The sequence below is a fragment of the Ranitomeya variabilis genome, chromosome 1 (assembly GCF_051348905.1).
Source record: "Ranitomeya variabilis isolate aRanVar5 chromosome 1, aRanVar5.hap1, whole genome shotgun sequence".
Taxonomy (NCBI): domain Eukaryota; kingdom Metazoa; phylum Chordata; class Amphibia; order Anura; family Dendrobatidae; genus Ranitomeya; species Ranitomeya variabilis.
The window spans coordinates 882,305,883-882,329,007 of record NC_135232.1 but is presented as its reverse complement, the minus strand read 5'-3'; the positions used below and the strand labels follow the sequence as shown (position 1 = coordinate 882,329,007).

The window sequence follows — 23,125 nt, the reverse complement described above, 5'->3', positions numbered from 1 at the left end:
AGAATATGTAAAAGAAGTTCTCCCAGAAAAAAAAAAAAACATTTATCATCTTTATACTGGATAGATAGGGGCGTTCATTAACCTCTTCACCCCCAAGGGTGGTTTGCACGTTAATGACCGGGCCAATTTTTACAATTCTGACCACTGTCCCTTTATGAGGTTATAACTCTGGAACGCTTCAACGGATCTTGGCGATTCTGACACTGTTTTCTCGTGACATATTGTACTTCATGATAGTGGTAAAATTTATTCGATATAACTTGCATTTATTTGTGAAAAAAACAAATATTTGGCAAAAAATTTGAAAATTTCGCAATTTTCCAAATTTGAATTTTTATGCCCTTAAATCACAGACATATGTCACGCAAAATACTTAATAAGTAACATTTCCCACATGTCTACTTTACATCAGCACAATTTTGGAAACAAAATTTTTTTTTGTGACGGAGTTATAAGGGTTAAAAGTTGACCAGCAATTTCTCATTTTTACAACACCATTTTTTTTTAGGGACCACATCTCATTTGAAGTCATTTTGAGGGGTCTATATGATAGAAAATACCCAAGTGTGACACCATTCTAAAAACTGCACCCCTGAAGGTACTCAAAACCACTTTCAAGAAGTTTATTAACCCTTCAGGTGTTTCACAGGAATTTTTGGAATGTTTAAATAAAAATAAACATTTAACTTTTTTTCACACAAAATTTATTTCAGCTCCAATTTGTTTTATTTTACCAAGGGTAACAGGAGAAAATAGACCCCAAAATTTGTTGTACAATTTGTCCTGAGTACGCTGATACCCCATATGTGGGGATAAACCACTGTTTGGGCGCATGGGAGAGCTCGGAAGGGAAGAAGCGCCGTTTGACTTTTCACTGCAAAATTGACAGGAATTGAGATGGGACGCCATGTTGCATTTGGAGAGCCCCTGATGTGCCTAAACATTGAAACCCCCCACAAGTGACACCATTTTGGAAAGTAGACCCCCTAAGGATCTTATCTAGATGTGTGGTGAGCACTTTGACCCAACAAGTGCTTCACAGAAGTTTATAATGCAGAGCCGTAAAAATAAAAAATCATATTTTTTCACAAAAATGATCTTTTCGCCCCCAATTTTTTATTTTCCCAAGGGTAAGAGAAGAAATTGGACCCCAAAAATTGTTGTGCAATTTGTCCTGAGTACGCTGATACCCCATATGTGGGTGTAAACCATTGTTTGGGCGCAGGGCAGAGCTCGGAAGGGAAGGAGCGCCATTTGACTTTTCAATGCAAAATTAACTGGAATTGAGATGGGACGCCATGTTGCATTTGGAGAGCCCCTGATGTGCCTAAACATTGAAACCCCCCACAAGTGACACCATTTTGGAAAGTAGACCCCCTAAGGATCTTATCTAGATGTGTGGTGAGCACTTTGACCCAACAAGTGCTTCACAGAAGTTTATAATGCAGAGCCGTAAAAATAAAAAATCATATTTTTTCACAAAAATGATCTTTTCGCCCCCAATTTTTTATTTTCCCAAGGGTAAGAGAAGAAATTGGACCCCAAAAATTGTTGTGCAATTTGTCCTGAGTACGCTGATACCCCATATGTGGGTGTAAACCATTGTTTGGGCGCAGGGCAGAGCTCGGAAGGGAAGGAGCGCCATTTGACTTTTCAATGCAAAATTGACTGGAATTGAGATGGTACGCCATGTTGCATTTGGAGAGCCCCTGATGTGCCTAAACATTGAAACCTACCACAAGTGACACCATTTTGGAAAGTAGACCCCTTAAGGAACTTATCTAGATGTATGTTGAGCACTTTGACCCAACAAGTGCTTCACAGAAGTTTATACTGCAGAGCCGTAAAAATAAAAAATCATATTTTTTCACAAAAATTATTTTTCGCCCCCATTTTTTTATTTCCCCAAGGGTAAGAGAAGAAATTAGACCACAGAAGTTGTTGTGCAATTTGTCCTGAGTACGACGATACCCCATATGTGGGGGTAAACCACTGTTTGGGCGCATAGCAGAGCTCGGAAGGGAAGGAGCGCTATTTTACGTTTCAATGCAAAATTGACTGGAATTAAGATGGGATGCCATGTTGCGTTTGGAGAGCCCCTGATGTGCCTAAACATTAAAAACCCCCACAAGTGACACCATTTTGGAAAGTAGACCCCCTAAGGAACTTATCTAGATGTGTTTTGATAGCTTTGAACCCCCAAGTGTTTCACTACAGTTTATAATGCAGAGCCGTGAAAATAAAAATTCTTTTTTTTTTCACAAAAATGATTTTTTAGCCCCCAGTTTTGTATTTTCACAAGGGTATCAGGATAAATTGGACCCCAAAAGTTGTTGTCCAATTTGTCCTGAGTACGCTGATACCCCATATGTGGGGGGGAACTACTGTTTGGGCGCATGACAGAGCTCGGAAGGGAAGGAGCGCCATTTGGAATGCAGACTTAAATACATTGGTCTGCAGGCGTCACGTTGCATTTGCAGAGCCCCTGATGTACCCAAACAGTACAAACCCCCCACAAGTGACCCCATATTGGAAACTCGACCCCCCAAGGAACTTATCTAGATGTGTTGTGAGAACTTTGAACCCCCAAGTGTCTCACTACAGTTTATAACACAGAGCCGTGAAAATAAAAATTCTTTTTTTTTTCACAAAAATGATTTTTAGCCCCCAGTTTTGTATTTTCCCAAGGGTAGCAGTTTTGTATTTTCCTGAGTACGCTGATACCCCATATGTTGGGGTAAACCCCTGTTTGGGCACATGGGAGAGCTCTGAAGGGAAGGAGCACTGTTTTCCTTTTTCAACGCAGAATTGGCTGGAATTCAGATCGGATGCCATGTCCCGTTTGGAGAGCCCCTGATGTGCCTAAACAGTGGAAACCCCCCAATTATAACTGAAACCCTAATCCAAACACACCCCTTACCCTAATCCCAACAGTAACCCTAACCACACCTCTAACCCAGACACACCCAACCCTATTCCCAACCGTAAATGTAATCCAAACCCTAACCCTATCTTTAGCCCCAACCCTAACTGTAGCCCCAACCCTAGCCCCAACCCTAGCCCCAACCCTAGCCCCAACCCTAGCCCCAACCCTAGCCCTAACCCTAGCAATAACCCTAGCCCTATCACTAGCCCGAACACTAGCCGTAACACTAGCCCTAACCCTAGCCCTAACCCTAGCCCTAACCCTAGCCCCAACCCTAGCCTTAACCCTAGCCCTAACCCTAACCCTAGCCCCAACCCTAGCCCTAACCCTAGCCCTAACCCTAACCCTAGCCCCAACCCTAGCCCTAACCCTAGCCCTAACCCTAGCCCCAACCCTAGCCCTAACCCTAACCCTAGCCCTAACCCTTGCCCTAACCCTAACCCTAGCCCTAACTCTAGTCCTAACTCTAGCCCTAACCCTAACCCTAATGGGAAAATATTTTTTTTATTTTTCCCTAACTAAGGGGGTGATGAAGGGGGGTTTGATTTACTTTTATAGCGGGTTATTTAGCGGATTTTTATGATTGGCAGCTGTCACACACTGAAAGACGCTTTTCATTGCAAAAAATATTTTTTGCGTTACCACATTTTGAGAGCTGTAATTTTTCCATATTTGAGTCCACAGAGTCATGTGAGATCTTGTTTTTTGCGGGACGAGTTGACGTTTTTATTGGTAACATTTTCGGACATGTGACATTTTTTGATCGCTTTTTATTCCGATTTTTGTGAGGCAGAGTGATCAAAAACCAGCTATTCATGAATTTCTTTTGGGGGAGGCGTTTATACCGTTCCGCGTTTGGTAAAATTGATAAAGCAGTTTTATTCGTCGGGTCAGTGCGATTACAGCGATATCCCATTTATATCATTTTTTTATGTTTTGGCGCTTTTATACGATAAAAACTATTTTATAGAAAAAATAATTATTTTGGTATCGCTTTATTCTCAGGACTATAACTTTTTTATTTTTTTGCTGATGATGCTTTATGGTGGCTCGTTTTTTGCGGGACAAGATGACGTTTTCAGCGGTACCATGGTTATTTATATCAGTCTTTTTGATCGCGTGTTATTCCACTTTTTGTTCGGTGGTATGATAATAAAGCGTTGTTTTTTGCCTCGTTTTTTTTTTTTCTTACGGTGTTTACTGAAGGGGTTAACTAGTGGGGCAGTTTTATAGGTTGGGTCGTTACGGACGCGGCGATACTAAATATGTGTACTTTTATTGTTTTTTTTATTTTATTTAGCTAAAGAAATGTATTTATGGGAATAATATTTTTTTTTTCTTTATTTAGGATATTTTTTTTATTTTTTTTTTACACACATGTGGGGAATTTTTTTTTACTTTTTTACTCTGTCCCAGAGGCGGACATCACAGATCATTGATCTGGCAGTGTGCACAGCACTCTGCCAGATCTGCGATCTGCTGTGCAGGGCTGCAGGCTTACCAAGTGTCTGCTCTGAGCAGACACTCGGTAAGCCACCTCCCTCCCTGCAGGACCCAGATGCCGCGGCCATCTTGGATCCGGGACCTGCGGCGAGGAGGGAGGTAGGAGACCCTCGGAGCAACGCGATCACATCACGTTGCTCCGGGGGTCTCAGGGAAGCCCGCAGGGAGCCCCCTCCCTGCGGGATGCTTCCCTATACCGCCGGTACACCGCGATAATGTTTGATCGCGGTGTGCCGGGGGTTAATGTGCCGGGGGCGGTCCGTGACCGCTCCTGGCACATAGTGCCGGATGTCAGCTGCGATATCCCCGTGAGCGCGGCCGATCGCGTATGACGTACTATCCCGTCGGTGGTCATACGGGCCCACCCCACCTCGACGGGATAGTACGTCAGATGTCAGAAAGGGGTTAAAGATTTCCCGACCCACTTCCTGTGAACTGAGAGCAATGAAACTTGGCACAGTTATTAGTCCTTCTCTAAATATGTGCCACCTAGGGACGCACACTTCACCCATCACTTTCAGCAACTGTAAACATCTTGCTTGTAGAAGTTGACAAGTTTCTCCAAATGGCACCCTGTGACTTCGGAAATCATCCACAAAATACTTGCCCTTAAAAATAACTTCATTGTTGGAAAGAGGTGGAAGTCCGCTGGTGTGAGGTCAGGTCAATAAGTGGGTTGCAGTAGAATTTCAAAGCCACAGGAGCATGCATCCATTTGGGCAACATGTGAGTTGTGAACTGGTGCATTGTCTTGCAGAAGGTGGACAACTTTGGTGATCATGCCACATCTCTTGGTTTTTATGGCCTCCCACAATTTCTGCAGCAGTGAAGCATGGTATGCCCTAGTGATCATGGTACAGATTGCTAGGAAATCCATCAATACTACTCCGTGCTGGTCCCAAAATACTGTGAGCATGACCTTGCTTCATGAGGGTTGGGCACGTGCCTTCTTTGGAGGCGGTGAAACATGATGCTTCCATTGCATCAACAGGACTTTAGAGAGCATTCGACTCATTCCTGCTTCTGGAAAGGAAGAACCCAGCGAGTGAATACTTTATGCATATGGTTATGGTCTTGGATTATTTTTTCCATGAACCCCACATTAATCTTGACATTTTGGGCTAGCTGGCGAATGGTTACGAGGTTATTTTCCAAAATGGCGACCTCCACTTGCTGGATTGTGTGTTAATCAAGTGTGGCCCCTGCATCACACTGAACACACCATCCCCACTGTCAAACATGGTGGTGGTAGCATCATGGTTTGGGCCTGCTTTTTTCAGCAGGGACAGGGAAGATGGTTAAAATTGATGGGAAGATGGATGGAGCCAAATACAGGACCATTCTTGAAGAAAACCTGTTGGAGTCTGCAAAAGACCTGAGACTGGGACAGAGATTTGTCTTCCAAAAAGACAATGATCCCAAACATAAAGCAAAATCTACAATGGAATGGTTCACAAATAAACGTATCCAGGTGCTAGAATGGCCAAGTCAAAGTCCAGATCTCAATCCAATCAAGAATCTGTGGAAAGAGCTGAAAACTGCTGTTTACAAACGATCTCCATCAAACCTCACTGAGCTCGAGCTGTTTGCCAAGGAAGAATGGGCAAGTATTTCAATCTCTCGATGTACAAAACTGAGACATATCCCACGTGATGTGCAGCTGTAATCGCAACAAAAGGTGACGCAACAAAGTATTAAGTTAAAGGGGCCGAAAAATATTGCACGCCTCACTTTTCAGTTTTTTAATTTCCACAAAAATTTAAAATAACCAATAAATTTTGTTCAACTTTACAATTGTGTTCCACTTGTTGTTGATACTTCACCAAAAATTTACACTTGATAACCTTATGTTTGAAGCATGATATGTGGGAAAAGGTTGAAAAGTTCCAGGGAGCCGAATACTTTCGCAAGGCACTGTACCTCCATTAGCAACCCGGTAAGTGAATAGTTAAAAACACAGACACTCAGGAAAAAACAGTTTATTTGAAAAAAGTCTCCCCACAATCCCTATTTTACCCATTTAATAATTAAAAATAAATCCTGGAAATTCAGATGGTAATCCAATAGTGAACTGTTCCACAAAGCCCATCAAATCCTATGAAGTTTCATTGTGAGAAAGTTTTCTGAAAGAGACTTCATAGTTCACTCCTATTCAGTAGTGTTGAGCATTCCGATACCGCAAGTATCGGGTATCGGCCGATATTTGCTGTATCGGAATTCCGATACCGAGATCCGATACTTTTGTGGTATCGGGTATCGGTATCGAAACAACATTAATGTGTAAAATAAAGAATTAAAATAAAAAATATTGCTATACTCACCTCTCCGACGCAGCCTGGACTTCAGCGAGGGAACCAGCAGCGTTGTTTGCTTAAAATTCGCGCTTTAACTTCCTTACTTGAAGTCCTGGCTTGTGATTGGTCGCGCGCCGCCCATGTGACCGCGACGCGACCAATCACAGCAAGCCGTGACGTAATTTTAGGTCCTTCAGGATTTTAAAATTACGTTCCGGTGTTGTGATTGGTCGCGTCGCGGTCACATTTTAAAATGCGCGCGTCTCCTGCCTCCCGTGACGTCACGGCTTGTGATTGGTCGCGTCGCCCATGTGACCGCGACGCGACCAATCACAACGCCGGAACGTAATTTTAAAATCCTGAAGGACCTAAAATTACGTCACAGCTTGCTGTGATTGGTCGCGTCGCGGTCACATGGGCGGCGCGCGACCAATCACAAGCCAGGACTTCAAGTAAGGAAGTTAAAGCGCGAATTTTAAGCAAACAACGCTGCCGGTTCCCTCGCTGAAGTCCAGGCTGCGTCGGAGATGTGAGTATAGCAATATTTTTTATTTTAATTCTTTCTTTTACACATTAACCCCTTCCTGACATCAGACGTACTATCCCGTCGAGGTGGGGTGGGCCCGTATGACCGCCGACGGGATAGTACGTCATCACCGATCAGCGGCGCTCACGGGGGGAGCGCAGCCGATCGCGGCCGGGTGTCAGCTGCATATCGCAGCTGACATCCGGCACTATGTGCCAGGAGCGGTCATGGACCGCCCCCGGCACATTAACCCCCGGCACACCGCGATCAAACATGATCGCAGTGTACCGGCGGTATAGGGAAGCATCGCGCAGGGAGGGGGCTCCCTGCGGGCTTCCCTGAGACCCCCGGAGCAACGCGATGTGATCGCGTTGCTGCGAGGGTCTCCTACCTCCTTCCTGGCTGCAGGTCCCGGATCCAAGATGGCCGCGGCATCCGGGTCCTGCAGGGAAGGAGGTGGCTTACCGAGTGTCTGCTCAGAGCAGACACTTGGTAAGCCTGCAGCCCTGCACAGCAGAGCGTCGATCTGGCAGAGTGCTGTGCACACTGCCAGATCAATGATCTGTGATGTCCCCCCCCTGGGACAAAGTAAAAAAGTAAAAGAAAAATTTTTCCACATGTGTAAAAAAAATAAAAAAAAAATTCCTAAATAAATAATAAAAAAAAATATATATTATTCCCATAAATTATTTCTTTATCTAAATAAAAAAAACAAAACAATAAAAGTACACATATTTAGTATCGCCGCGTCCGTAACGCCCCAACCTATAAAACTGCCCCACTAGTTAACCCCTTCAGTAAACACCGTAAGAAAAAAAAAAAAAAACGAGGCAAAAAACAACGCTTTATTACCATACCGCCGAACAAAAAGTGGAATAACACGCGATCAAAAAGACTGATATAAATATCCATGGTACCGCTGAAAACGTCATCTTGTCCCGCAAAAAACAAGCCACCATACAGCATCATCAGCAAAAAAATAAAAAAGTTATAGTCCTGAGAATAAAGCGATACCAAAATAATTATTTTTTCTATATTTTAGTTTTTATCGTATAAAAGCGCCAAAACATAAAAAAATGATATAAATGAGATATCGCTGTAATCATACTGACCCGACGAATAAAAATGCTTTATCAATTTTACCAAACGCGGAACGGTATAAACGCCTCTCCCAAAAGAAATTCATGAATAGCTGGTTTTTGGTCATTCTGCCTCACAAAAATCGGAATAAAAAGCGATCAAAAACGGTCACGTGTCCGAAAATGTTACCAATAAAAACGTCAACTCGTCCCGCAAAAAACAAGACCTCACATGACTCTGTGGAGCAAAATGTGGAAAAATTATAGGTCTCAAAATGTGGAGACGCAAAAACTTTTTTGCTATAAAAAGCGTCGCTGGTTTCACACTTGCGTTTTTGTCTGCAGCGTTTTTTGCACAAAAAAACGCATGCGTTTTTTCCCTATATTTAACATTGAAAACGCATGCGGTTTTTTTGTACGCGTTTGGTCGCGTTTTCAAACGCATGCGGTTTTTTTCTGCATGCGTTCATTTTCAGAAATACAACCTGCAGTATTTTCTTGCGTTTTTAAGCACATGCATTTGTTTGCATTAAAAACGCATGCATTTTTATCGAAAAAAAACAGAAAACACACTGAAAAGCCACCCACCACCATCAAGGTGATAAAGGGATCCAAACCCTAACCCTAACTCTACCCCTAACCTCACCCCTAACCGTTTAATGAACATTTTCTGACAGTCATAGTGCCACGTATTTCAGTGCCACGTATTTCAGTGCCACGTGTTTCAGTGCCAAGTATTTCAGTGCCACGTATTTCAGTGCCACGTGTTTCAGTGCCACGTATTTCAGTGCCACGTATCACGTATTTCAGTGCCACGTATCACGTATTTCAGTGCCACGTATCACGTATTTCAGTGCCACATATTTTAGTACCACGTATTTCAGTTGCACGTATTTCAGTGCCACGTATTTCAGTGCCACGTATTTCAGTGCCACGTATTTCAGTGCCACGTATCATGTATTTCAGTGCCACGTGTTTCAGTGCCATGTATTTAAGTGCCACGTATCACATATTTCAGTGCCACGTATTTCAGTGCCACGTATTTCAGTGCCACGTATTTCAGTGCCACGTATTTCAGTGCCACGTATCACATATTTCAGTGCCACGTATTTAAGTGCCACGTATTTCAGTGCCACGTATTTCAGTGCCACGTATTTCAGTGCCACGTATTTCAGTGCCACGTATCACGTATTTCAGTGCCACGTGTTTCAGTGCCACGTATTTAAGTGCCACGTATCACGTATTTCAGTGCCACGTATTTCAGTGCCACGTATTTCAGTGCCATGTATTTCAGTGCCACGTATTTCAGTGCCACGTATTTCAGTCACGTTTAGGGTTAGGGTTAGGGGTAGGGTTAGGGTTAGGGTTAGGGCTAGGGTTGGAGGTAAAGTTAGGGTTGGGGCTAAAGTTAGGGTTGGGGCTAAAGTTAGGGTTAGGGTTTGGATTACATTTACGTTTGGATTAGGGTTGGGATTAGAATTATGGGTGTGTCAGGGCTAGGGGTGTGGTTAGGGTTACCGTTGGGATTAGGGTTAAGGGTGTGTTTGGGTTAGGGTTTCAGGTAGAATTGGGGAGTTTCCACTGTCCAGGCACATCAGGGGCTCTCCAAGCGCGACATGGCGTCCAATCTCAATTCCAGCCAATTCTGCGTTGAAAAAGTAAAACAGTGCTCCTTCCCTTCCGAGCTCTCCCGTGCGCCCAAAAAGGGGTTTACCCCAACATATGTGTTATCAGCGTACTCGGGACAAATTGAACAACAACTTCTGGGGTCCAAGTTCTCTTGTTATCCTTAGGAAAATAAAAATTTGGGGGGCTAAAAATCATTTTTGTGGGAAAAAAAAGATGTTTTATTTTCACGGCTCTGCGTTATAAACTGTAGTGAAGCACTTGGGGGTTCAAAGTTCTCACAACACATCTAGATAAGTTCCTTGGGAGGTCTAGTTTCCAATATGGGGTCATTTGTGGGGGGTTTGTACTGTTTGGGTACATCAGGGGCTCTGCAAATGCAACGTGAGGCCTGCAGACCAATCCATTTAAGGCTGCATTCCAAATGGCGCTCCTTCCCTTCCGAGCTCTGTCATGCACCCAAACAGTGGTTCCCCCCCACATATGGGGTATCAGCGTACTCAGGACAAATTGGACAACAACTTTTGGGGTCTAATTTATCCTGTTACCCTTGTAAAAATACAAAACTGGGGGCTAAAAAATCATTTTTGTGAAAAAAAAAAGAATTTTTATTTTCACGGCTTTGCGCTATAAACTTTAGTGAAACACTTGGGGGTTCAAAGTTCTGAAAACACATCTAGATAAGTTCCTTGGGAGGTCTAGTTTCCAATATGGGGTCACTTGTGGGGGGTTTGTACTGTTTGGGTACATCAGGGGCTCTGCAAATGCAACGTGACGGCTGCTGACCAATCCATTTAAGTCTGCATTCCAAATGGCGCTCCTTCCCTTCCGAGCTCTGTCATGCGCCCAAACAGTGGTTCCCCCCCACATATGGGGTATCAGCGTACTCAGGACAAATTGGAAAACAAATTTTGGGGTCCAATTTATTCTGTTACTCTTGTAAAAATACAAAGCTGGGTGCTAAAAAATCATTTTTGAGAAAAAAAATAAAAATTATTTTCACGGCTCTGCGTTATAATCTGTAGTGAAACACTTGGGGGTTCAAAGCTCTCAAAACACATCTAGATAAGTTCCTTAGGGGGTCTACTTTCCAAAATGGTGTCACTTGTAGGGAGTTTCAATGTTTAGGCACATCAGGGGCTCTCCAAACGCAACATGGCGTCCCATCTCAATTCCAGTCAATTTTGCATTGAAAAGTCAAATGGCGCTCCTTCCCTTCCAAGCTCTGCCATGCGCCCAAACAATGGTTTACACCCACATATGGGGTATCAGCGTACTCAGGACAAATTGCACAACATTTTTTGGGGTCCAATTTCTTCTCTTACCCTTGGTAAAATAAAACAAATTGGAGCTGAAATAAATTGTGTGTGAAAAAAAGTTAAATGTTCATTTTTATTTAAACATTCCAAAAATTCCTGTGAAACACCTGAAGGGTTAATAAACTTCTTGAATGTGGTTTTGAGCACCTTGAGGGGTGCAGTTTTTAGAATGGTGTCACACTTGGGTATTTTCTATCATATAGACCCCTCAAAATGACTTCAAATGAGATGTGGTCCCTAAAAAAAAATGGTGTTGTAAAAATGAGAAATTGCTGGTCAATTTTAACCCTTATAACTCCGTCACAAAAAAAAATTTTGGTTCCAAAATTGTACTGATGTAAAGTAGACATGTGGGAAATGTTACTTATTAAGTATTTTGCGTGACATATGTCTGTGATTTAAGGGCATAAAAATTCAAAGTTGGAAAATTGCAAAATTTTCAAAATTTTCGCCAAATTTCCATTTTTTTCACAAATAAACGCAAGTTATATCGAATAAATTTTACCACTAACATGAAGTACAATATGTCACGAGAAAACAGTGTCAGAATCACCAAGATCCGTCAAAGCGTTCCAGAGTTATAGCCTCATAAAGGGACAGTAGTCAGAATTGTAAAAATTGGCCTGGTCATTAACGTGCAAACCACCCTTGGGGGTGAAGGGGTTAATATGGTTCCCAGGGCCTGAAGGAGAGTTTCCTCTCCTTCAGACCCTGGGAACCATCAGGAATACCGTCCGATACATGAGTCCCATTGACTTGTATTGGTATCGGGTGTCGGTATCGGATTAGATCCGATACTTTGCCGGTATCGGCCGATACTTTCCGATACCGATACTTTCAAGTATCGGACGGTATCGCTCAACACTACTATTCAGTGTCAGGAAATGCCCTGTAAATTCTCATGCTCATGCCTGCTGCTGACTGCGAGTAACCATGTTGAGCCTTGCTCTCAGAATGTTCTCAGAAAGAGACTCCATAGGGTCACCAGCAGTCTGCATTAGGCAGGATCATGAGAATTTCCATGCCTGTCGCTGCCCTTGTTGTTATGACCCCAATGGCAGAGGGTCTCAGAAATAGTTTCTAAGTCTGCAAACACAAAAACCAGCTCATAGGGCAGTGGTAACTGATCTGACCATATATCTAATCCTAGCACCACAAATAACAGCAGCCGGGGAACATGCCTACGTTGATTCTAGACGTCTCGCGCCAGCCGGAGAACTAACTAACCCTAGAAGGGAAAAGAAAGACCTTTCTTGCCTCCAGAGAAAAGACCCCAAAAGTTGGATACAAGCCCCCAACAAATAATAACGGTGAGGTAAGAGGAAAAGACAAACGTAAGGATGAGCTAGGTATTTAGCAAAGAGAGGCCCACTAGCTAATAGCAGAATATAGTAAGATAACTTATATGGTCAGCAAAAACCCTATCAAAAATATCCACGCTGGATATTCAAGAACCCCCGAACCGTCTAATGGCCCGGGGGGAGAACACCAGCCCCCTAGAGCTTCCAGCAAGGTCAGGAATCACATTTAGTACAAGCTGGACAAAAATGAGAGCAAGCAAATAACCCAAAAAACAAAGAAGCAGGACTTAGCTTAATTTTGCACAAACCAGGACCAGCAGATAGGAGCAAACAAAAAGGATCTGATTACAACGATGCCAGGCACTGGACTAAGGATCCAGGAGGTTTATATAGCAACACCCCTGGACTAACGACCCAGGTGGGTGCAAACTGAGGAAAGAAAATCCCAGAGTCATATCACTAATAACCACCAGAGGGAGCCAAGAAGTCTAATTCACAACACCTTGTGTAACCTTATGAAATCTCGTTCTGAGAACGAGTCTCAATAGCGTTACTGATGGTCATCCATAGGCAGGAGCATGAGAATTTCCATGATTGCTGCTGAATGGGAATGGACTATAAAGTTTTGTTCTGAGAACTTTTTCACAATGAGATTCTATAGGATTTGATGGGCAATGTGAGACATTTCACTTTTGGATTGCTGTCAGAACTTCCTGGACTTATTTTTAATTAATAAATTGGTAAACAAGAGAGAGTGAGTGAGTCTTTATACAAATAAAGTATATTTCCTGTGTTTACTTATTTTTACTACTAGGTTAGTAATGGGGGTGTCTGACTGACACTTCTCCATTACTAACCCCTTCGCTTGGTGTCAGCCACTGCTGACATTAACCCCAAAAACGTAACCCCGATTGCCACCACCAAATATGATGCACCACTTCTGGGGCAACTGCAGCCTGATATTTGTAGGTTGGAAATGGCCCAATAACCATGGAGATTCCCAGCCTATTAATATAAGCCTGCAGCTGTCTGCTTTCCCTTACTTGATTATTAAAAATAGGGGGGAGCACACGCCTTTTTGTAATGTATTTACTACTAATAAATTAAATAAAAAATACTAAGAAATAAATGAAAAAAATGATGTGGGGTCCCCATATTTTTAACCCCTTCCCAACCTGTGACACAGCGAATGCGTCATGAAAGTCAGTGCCAATCCGACCTGTGATGCAGCATATGATATGAATGATCATGCTCCTGCAGGTCGGGTGAAAAGGTTAACTCAAATTTCACCTGACCTGCAGGGACAGGGGGAGTGGTACTTGAGCCCAGGGGGGTGGCTTTGCCCCCCCGTGGCTACGATCACTCTGATTGGCTATTGAAAGTGACGTTTCACTCTCAATCAGAGCAATCGTAATATTTCACCAATGAAAATTGGTGAAATATTACAATCCAGCCATGGCCGATGCTGCAATATCTTCGGCCATGGCTGGAGACCGCGATCTGCCCCCGCCACCGCCACCGATCTCCTCTCCACCCTCTGTCCTGTCCTCTGCTGTCCTCCGCTCCCCTTCATCCTCCTGTCCGCTCCCCCCACAGTCCAATCTCACCCCCCATGGTCCGATCCCACCCCCGCACACTTACTAAGCTCCGGTGTCCCTCCTGGTGTCCCTCCCGGTGTCCGTCTGTCTTCTCCACCATCTTCCAAAATGGCGGACGCATGCGCAATGAGCCCCCCATATCTGCCGGCCGGTAGATTCACTCCAGGTACATTTTGATCACTGTGATAGGTTCTATCACAGCGATCAAAATAAAAAAATAGTAAATAAACCCCCCCTTTATCACCCCCATAAGTAGAGAACATAATAAAATAAAGAAAATATATTTCCTTTTTTTTCCACTAGGGTTAGGGTTACAACTAGAGTTAGGGTTACAATTAGGGTTAGGGTTAGAATTAGGGTTAGGGTTGCAATTAGGGTTAGGGTTGCAATTAGGGTTAGGGTTAGAGTTACGGTAAGGGTTGCAATTAAGGTCAGGGTTGCAATTCGGGTTAGTGTTAGGGTTTGAATTAGGGCTAGGGTTGCAATTAGGGTTAGGGTTAGAATTAGGGTTAGTGTTCAATAAGGGTTAGGGTTGCAATTAGGGTTAGGGTTACAATTAGTGTTAGGGTTCCAATTAGGGTTAGGTTTGCAATTAGAGTTAGGGTTAGAATTAGGGTTAGGGTTGCAATTAGGGTTAGGGTTGCAATTAGGGTTAGGGTTACAATTAGTGTTAGGGTTCCAATTAGGGTTAGGGTTGCAATTAGAGTTAGGGTTAGCATTAGGGTTAGGGTTAGAATTAGGCTATGTGCACACGGTGCGGATTTGGCTGCGGATCCGCAGTGGATTGGCCATTGCAGATTTGTAGCAGTTTTCCATCACGTTTACAGTACCAAGTAAACCTATGGAAAACCAAATCCGCTGTGCCCATGGTGTGGAAAAAAAAGCGTTTCCAAAATTGTGCTGAAAGATCATTTTTGTGACTAAAAAGTTAAATGTTCATTTTTTTCCTTCCTTGTTGCTTCTGCTGCTGTGAAGCACCTGAAGGGTTAATAAACTTCTTGAATGTGGTTTTGAGCACCTTGAGGGGTGCAGTTTTTAGAATGGTGTCACTTTTGGGTATTTTCAGCCATATAGACCCCTCAAACTGACTTTAAATGTGAGGTGGTCCCTAAAAAAATGGTTTTGTAAATTTTGTTGTAAAAATAAGAAATCGCTGGTCAAATTTTAACCCTTATAACTTCCTAGCAAAAAAAAAAATTTGTTTCCAAAATTGTGCTGATGTAAAGTAGATATGTGGGTAATGTTATTTATTAACTATTTTCTGGCACATAACTCTCTGGTTTAACAGAATGAAAATTCAAAATTTGAAAATTGCTAAATTTTCAACATTTTTGACAAATTACCCTATTTTTCACAAATAAATGCAAAAATTATCGACCTAAATTTACCACTATCATGAAGCCCAATATGTCACGAAAAACAATCTCAGAACCGCTAGGATCCGTTGAAGCGTTCCTGAGTAATTACCTCATAAAGGGACACTGGTCAGAATTGCAAAAAATGGCCAGGTCATTAAGGTCAAAATAGGCTGGGTCATGAAGGGGTTAAAATCTAGTCAAGAGAAAGCAGACAGCTGGGAGCTGATATTAATAGACTGGGTAGTAAAATGGATATTAGCGCCTTCCTAGCTCAATACCACCAGTCCTCAGTGCCCCAGAAATGGCAGATCCGTTAGCTGTTCCAATTTTGGTGCTGCGAGTCAGCTCTTCCAGATTGCCTTGGGGCAGTAGCAGTAGGGTAATGAAATTGTGGGGTTGATGTCAGCTGTGTAATGTTCACTGACGTCAAGCCCATGGGTTAGTAATGGTCAGTCATCTATCAGACACCCCCCAAAAAACTCCTCAACAATTTCCCTTTTTCCCCTATTTATTAATATTAATAATATGGAAGTCCCTTGATGATCCAGTCTTTATCCAGTCTATGGAACTCAGTTCAGAGACTAGAGCAGCAGTCACTGCCAGTTCTCATGCTGCTGTGAACTGAGATGTCATCCGTATCTCAGTTCAGTGTCCAATTCTCAAGAGGGCAGCACAGCTGTGAAATGAGGTAATCTTATTTATGTCACCTAAGTTCACAGTGGCCACTAGTGCTATTGCTGTACTAATGAGCGACTGCAAGTCCAGCACTTGTCACTCATCAGTCCGACACTTAAGCTGCTGCGAGATCTGGTCGCAGTGAACTCAGGTAAGCTTAACGGTCCCAGCCATCAGGTCTCATGGCAGATGTGAGGCCCGTAAACCTTAATGTAGCCTTTTAGAGAGATTTTCAGTTTATTGATGTTTTCAGCTGCTGGAACGCCTGGAGGTTGTGAACTCTGGTAACCTTAGATCACAGACACCAGGTAATCTAGCAGCTGGAAACTCCAAAAGCCTTAAGTCTCCCTTAAAGGCTACCATAAGGTTTCCGGGATTCACAGTTTCCGGGAGGCTGAGCATATTTTGCCAAAAAAAGTGTATGGTATGCAAATGCGACTATCTGTTAAAAGTCATTGCTAGCTCGCTCCCAGCATGCCTAGCGACACTACATCACTTACAGTACATAAGTGATCTATCTACCCTGATATTGTTGCTTAGAGCAAATAAGTGATATTGTTTATTAGGACATAGTTTTCCTTTATTAGAAGAGTATTCCCTGCTGCTCCACAGCACATAAATCTATATCAATTTCACACTCCAACTTGAGCAGAGAGAAGCATGACATGTATGGACTGGGAAGTGCTGCAGGGCGGGAGGCAAAATTCTTCTAAGGGCAGGTGCAGAAGACAATCATTTTGTTAGTTTATGGTACCATGCAGATGTGCATTTTTTTCTTTGGACAGAATCTGAGCTTAGACATCAGACTACTCAGTTGACATCTCATTGCAGTCCATCATAGAACTTTATGCTCACACTCTGAACAATCTCTGATCAGAATTTGCTTAGGGGGTCATTTGCATATTCTGTCTAATTCTCTTGGATGAGAAAATCTGCATCTATCTGCACCTGTAGAGTAGTAATCATGACGATAGTATAAATCAAAGGTTTTTACATTGATTCTGAGTTTCAAAGTAGTTACTTTCCATATAAAGTAAATGCATATGTACCCATACGAGTAATTTTATTTTTAAATAATCATTTTTTAATAAAAGTGGATTTTTGCTTTTTAACATGCAATGGATAAACTGGTATTTATTTTTTGATAAACTGTAAATGTTATTTACATTGAGGATTTTAACAATTACTGTTTAACATTCTTCTGTTATAGATATATGGCTATTATTAATCCATTGAAGCCACGATTATCTGCTACTTCGACTAAAGTGGTCATTGGAAGTATCTGGGTATTTGCTTTTGTGCTGGCTTTTCCTCAGTGCCTTTATTCAGAAATCAAAGTGACACCAAGAAGGACACTATGTTTGCTTATTTGGCCCGGGTTCGGGAAAAAATTAACGTATGTATGACCTTCATTTTCTGTTCTAACAAAAATAATAGATTTGTTTAATTAAGTTGGAATATCTCTCACCTGAGTAACTGATAAGCAAATGGATATTTCATTTATTCTTTAATTAATGTCAAGCGAAGCTGCAAGGTTTTTTCAGAGTACTTAAAATGTAAAAACAAATGACATGAACAACAAAAATATAGAACTTATTAACATGTCACTCTCAAAACATTTTTGTAGAAAAGTAAGGTTATCGGTTATCAGCTAGTAGAATGAATTTTCACTTTATTATAGGCAAAACAAGCTAAATAACGATGATAGTTATATAGACATTATGCACTGAAATAAGCTATTCATACACAGCGCCACAGTTTGGTCTGATTCATTAATGAGATAAGAACTGTACTATTGTACCCATCCAATTTTCTATTATTGAAAGATGCCTCTGACAATTTCAAAGTATATGTTTGTCCAGTTCATTTTTAAAGAGTATAAATGACTTTAAACCCTCTTTCAATATTTAGTAAAACTGTCTAATTTTTATACAGTGTGAACTTAGACTGGATATTCTTGAAATGTGCTACATTTACTACAGGCTCTTTTTCTTTTATAAGTGTGTGATATCTTTTAGACTTGCTAGTCTAAGTTTATACCATTTAACTACAATAGCTTACTCTAAAACAGAAATTTGTACCAAATTTCAGGCACAATTTGAGAGCACAGTGGTGTATCTTAAACTACGTCCCTTTCATTGCAAGCCATGTTGATCAAGGTACAAAAAGTGTCTAAATCATATAATAGTTTGGGTTGATGACATATATTACAGTTTGTTATACCAGAATTCTGCCACATTAAATTAGTCTACGTCATTAAGTTACTTATCTTGAACTGACCCTGTGCTGTGAGGCACGAAGCAAGCCTGAACATTTCAAAACTATTTTACAGAAAGAATCAGAGAGGAAACAGCACTACTGTACGATATGTACACTACAAGTTGAATAATAATAACAGAAAAAACTTTATTAGCACACAATTAGAAGCATAAAACATAAGTAAAACCATGTGGGTCCCACAGCCCAAGCCCATGAAACGCATATAATAATATCAAAACAAGTACTATGCATCCTCCAATCCTATATATGAATTAACTCTAAGTAGTAAACTGACACAGTGTCTATTGCAAATATAGTGGATAAAAAGTATTGCACTTTGGATCCTGGAAAAGGTCCCTACACTGTATGGATAAGTACCTGGGGTCACAATACTCTATACAGGATAAGATGATAACCTGTATAAGCCTAAATACGGCTAACTACACCTGTGTTGAGATTAGCAGCAACAGGTGGTGCACCCTGCGGTAGCACTAAACCTGAGCCTGTAGCTTTGAAAAGACCAGTCCACTCCTGAAAATAGACAATAGCCGTTCAGCAATATATATGAAATTAAACTGCCAATCCACTGAAGATATGAGGGGCCCCCAAAAGTGTAGCCGCTTACCAATCAAGAGCCAGAGAAAGTTTCATCATAACGTGCGAGGGCAAGAGCGAGGGACCGACAGTAGCCCCACGCTTATCACCATGTTGACCACGGCTTCATCAGGGGAAGGGTGGAAAGTGCGGCTAACGCAGTTTAAATACTTGTACAAATTCATGCTGGGTAGCATACAGGTGTCGGTCAGGAGTCTGCTGGTGGAATCGGAAATGACGCGCTGTGATGCAGGAGCCTTGTGTCGGCAAAAATCTCTGCCCAGGCTCAGGGAAAAGCGCATGCAAAGGACAAACAGAGCTGCAGCAAGCATGACATGAAGGCAAGGATGCGGATATTGGCGGGATAGAAGTGCGCATGCACCAAATCTGGTGCTTTGACCGTCTCTTCCACTTGCCCTGTAGCGGTGGCAAGCGGGGTAATAAGGGGTTAATGTCACCTTGATAGTGTAAGGTGACATTAAGCCAGCTTAGTAATGTAGAGGCGTCAATAAGACACCTCTCCATTACTAATCCTATAGTAATTAAAGGGTTGAATAAACACACACACATGCAGAAAAAAGTATTTTAATGAAATAAAACACCACACAGTTTTGACCATATTTTTATTATTCTGTCATCCCAAAGTGAAGCTATCGATCGTATTTAACTTTATTAGCATGCACAAATAGAAAAAAATGCATGACAAAACGCACCAAAAATGCAGCAAAAATGCCGCAAAAAAATGCACCAAAGATGAACCTAAACCTGCATTTTTGATGCAGCTTCTTTCCTGCCAAGATGATGTTTGCTGCAGAAAAAAAAATGCAGCAATAACACCCTGTGTGAACTTACCCTTAATGTAAGGAGGCTGAGACATCAGAGCAACGGGAATGTCATCTTCACAAGAATCGGATAAGGCAGGCTGAAACAAGGAATATGGAAACATCTGAACAAAAGGATGAACATTGTGAAAATGACCGCATACGACATATGCAACGTGTGCAAAGATGTAGGCAGGCTGATTTGAGTTTGGAAGCATTTCACTACAATCCAATTCAAGACTATAGGTCACATCATAAAGTCATTATTGGCAAAATGAACACAATATGCAAACATTGTCAAGAAAAGAAGTTTAACTTGGAATCGCCTGGTATGTGCTGCTCAAATGGTAAAGTCAGTTTTCCACCTTTAGATCTACCTCCTGAACCACTTCTTTCATACTTGTCAGGAGCAACTCTTGAGTCCAAGCATTTTCTGCAAAATATTAGGAGATGCAATTCATCTTTCCAGTGGACATCCTTTGGTATGACAGCTGTACTTCAGGAAGCAGGATTTATGCCAACTTTTAAAGTCCAGGGCCAAATATATCACAAAATCGGTTCTATGCTCGGGTGTCCTCCGATTATTTTTTAGGGCTCAAGATTTAGTTTTCATCACAGCAGCTGAATGATTTACGTCTGTTAGCCAGCTTGATTACATGTGGGTATTCCCTAGCAACAAGGCAACCCCCACATGCATTTATGCTGCCTAGCAGCTGTAAATCATGCAGCTGCATCAACAAAAACTAAATCTCCGAGCACTTACAAATACTCGGAGACCCCCCGAGCATGCTCGGGAAATCTCGAGCAACAAGTATACTCGCTCATCACTAGTTTTTAAACAAAAACTGATCAAGCTTATGGATGCAATTACAAAGTGTTACATTTTTGGAGAAAGTCAGTGCTGGGTGTATTCTATTGAGTGGCAAAAAAGAGGCCTTCCACATGCTCATTTAGGCCTCTTTCACACGTCCGGATAATTCCGGTACCGGAGTTATCCGTGTCCGTGTGCTCAAGTGGCACATCAGTGTGGCACACGTGCGGCATCTGTGTGCCGCCCGTGTGCCGCCTGAGGACCACACGGACTGTGCAGGAGAGACAGCGCTACACTAAGTGCTGTCCCCCCCGCATGTGGTGCTGAAGGCAGAATTCATCTCTTCTCCCCCAGCGTTCGTTGGAGAGAAGAGATGAAAGATCTTTTTTTTTGGGGGGGGGGTGAAAAATAAAGTTTGCATGTGCCCCCCGCCTCCCCCCCCAGTGCACCGCCTGGCCCCTTGCAGAAGAAATACTCACCTAGCTCCCGCGATGTATCCTCTGTCCTCTCCGCGCTGGCAGCTTCTCCTGTGTGAGCGGTCACGTGGTACCGCTTATTACAGTCAGTGAATATTCCCTGACTGTAATGAGCGGTCCCACGTGACCACTCACACAGGAGAAGCTGCCAGCACGGAGAGGACAGAGGAGACATCGCGGGAGCTAGGTGAGTATTTCTTCGGCAAGGGGCCAGGCGGCGCACTGGGGGGGGGGAGGCGGGGGGCACATGCAAACTTTATTTTTCACAAAAAAAAAATTGATCTTTCATCTCTTCTCTCCAACGAACGTTGGGGGAGAAGAGATTAATTCTGCCTTCAGCATCACATGCGGGGGGGCAGCGCTTAGTGTAGCGCTGTCTCTCCTGCGAGCGGTACGTGCACACGGAGGAGAGTGCACACTGTTCTTCGTGTGCACGTGTGCAGGACGTATTGCAGTACGTGCTGCGGGAGAAAAACGAACATGTCTCCGTGTTTTGAACACGGACACACGGTCCGTGAAAACACGGAAACATGTGCATAGACCCATTAATTTGAATGGGTCTACGGGTGTCAGTGTCTCCGGTACGTGAGAAAACTGTCACTACACGTACCGGAGACACTGACGTGTGAAAGAGGCCTTACTGATATGGCTAAAGGATAATACACACCATGATGAAATTGACAGTGTTATTTCTGCTGAGCTTCCAAATCCAGAAAAGGACCCGGTACTTTTTCAAACTATTTCTAAAAATATGATCCATGGCCCATGTGGGCCACTTAACCCAAGATCGCCATGTATGAAGGAAGGAAAATGTACTAAAAGTATCCTCGCAGCTTGATTGTAGAAACACAAACAGGAGATGATGGTTATCCTCTTTACAGAAGATGGAAACCTGAACAGGGAGGATATACTGCAACAATCAGATCAGATTAAAAAGGGTTAAACAAAACACAGATATTGAAATAGATAATTGATGGGTTGTACCTTACTCTCCAATGCTTTCTAAAATGTTTGATGCGCACATTAATGTAGAATATTGTAACTCTGTTAAGTAAATTAAATACATTTGCAAATATATTAACAAAGGCAGTGATATAGCAGTTTTCCTGCTAGAGAATCCAAAATGTACATCTGATGAGATTATGCTGTATCAGATGGGAAGGTATATAAGTAGTAATGAAGCCGTGTGGCGATTACTAAATTTTCCCATCCATGAAAGATATCCGACTGTAGTTCATCTTCGTGTCCATCTTGAAAATGGACAACGAGTTTATTTTACTCCCAACAATGCAAAGGAATGAGCTGCTCGACCACCCAATACAACATTGACAGCTTTCTTTCTCCTATGTCAAGCAGATCCATTTGCAAGGACTTTATTATATTCAGATAATCCAAAATATTATACATGGAATAAATCGAGAAAAGTATTTTGCAAGAGGAAACAAGGTGCAAGGGTCCCAGGATGGGACGGACATTCCAGTGATGCTCTTGGACATGTGTATACAGTGCATCCAAACAATGCAGAGTGTTACTACCTCGGATTACTGCTTCACACTGTCCGTTGGCCAACTTCTTTCACAGATTTGAAAATAGTTGTTAGAGAGCTGTGTCAACTTACAGGGAAGCATGCCAAAAGCGTGGTCTGATCGAAGATGATCAACACTGGGACATGACACTGCAGGAAACATCTCTCACTCGCTTTCCACCTCAACTAAGAGACCTGTTCGCTATCATAATTACAACCTGTGCACCTTCCAATCCCTGTGCGCTTTGGGACAAATACAAAGAATATCTTGGTGAAGGGTATGACTCCACGGTACGGATGGCCGGCGGTATCGCCGCAGCGGCGAAGCCGCTCGGCGCTAAGCCCTGCCCCCTTAATGGGACGCGATCATGCCGGATGTGTTAACTCTTCACATCCGGGATGATCGCTCTGTCCCATAGGGCCCTGTGATATGC

General features: G+C 42.6%; 1 protein-coding gene across 1 annotated transcript in view; it reads left to right on the top strand.

Moving 5' to 3' along the window:
* Positions 1-23,125, top strand: part of TACR3 (tachykinin receptor 3) — a 319,626-nt gene that overhangs the window by 179,529 nt on the left and 116,972 nt on the right. The window contains exon 2 of the mRNA XM_077278166.1: positions 17,416-17,601. Within this exon, the coding sequence (XP_077134281.1) occupies positions 17,416-17,601 (186 nt within the window). The remainder of the gene's footprint in view (positions 1-17,415; positions 17,602-23,125) is intronic.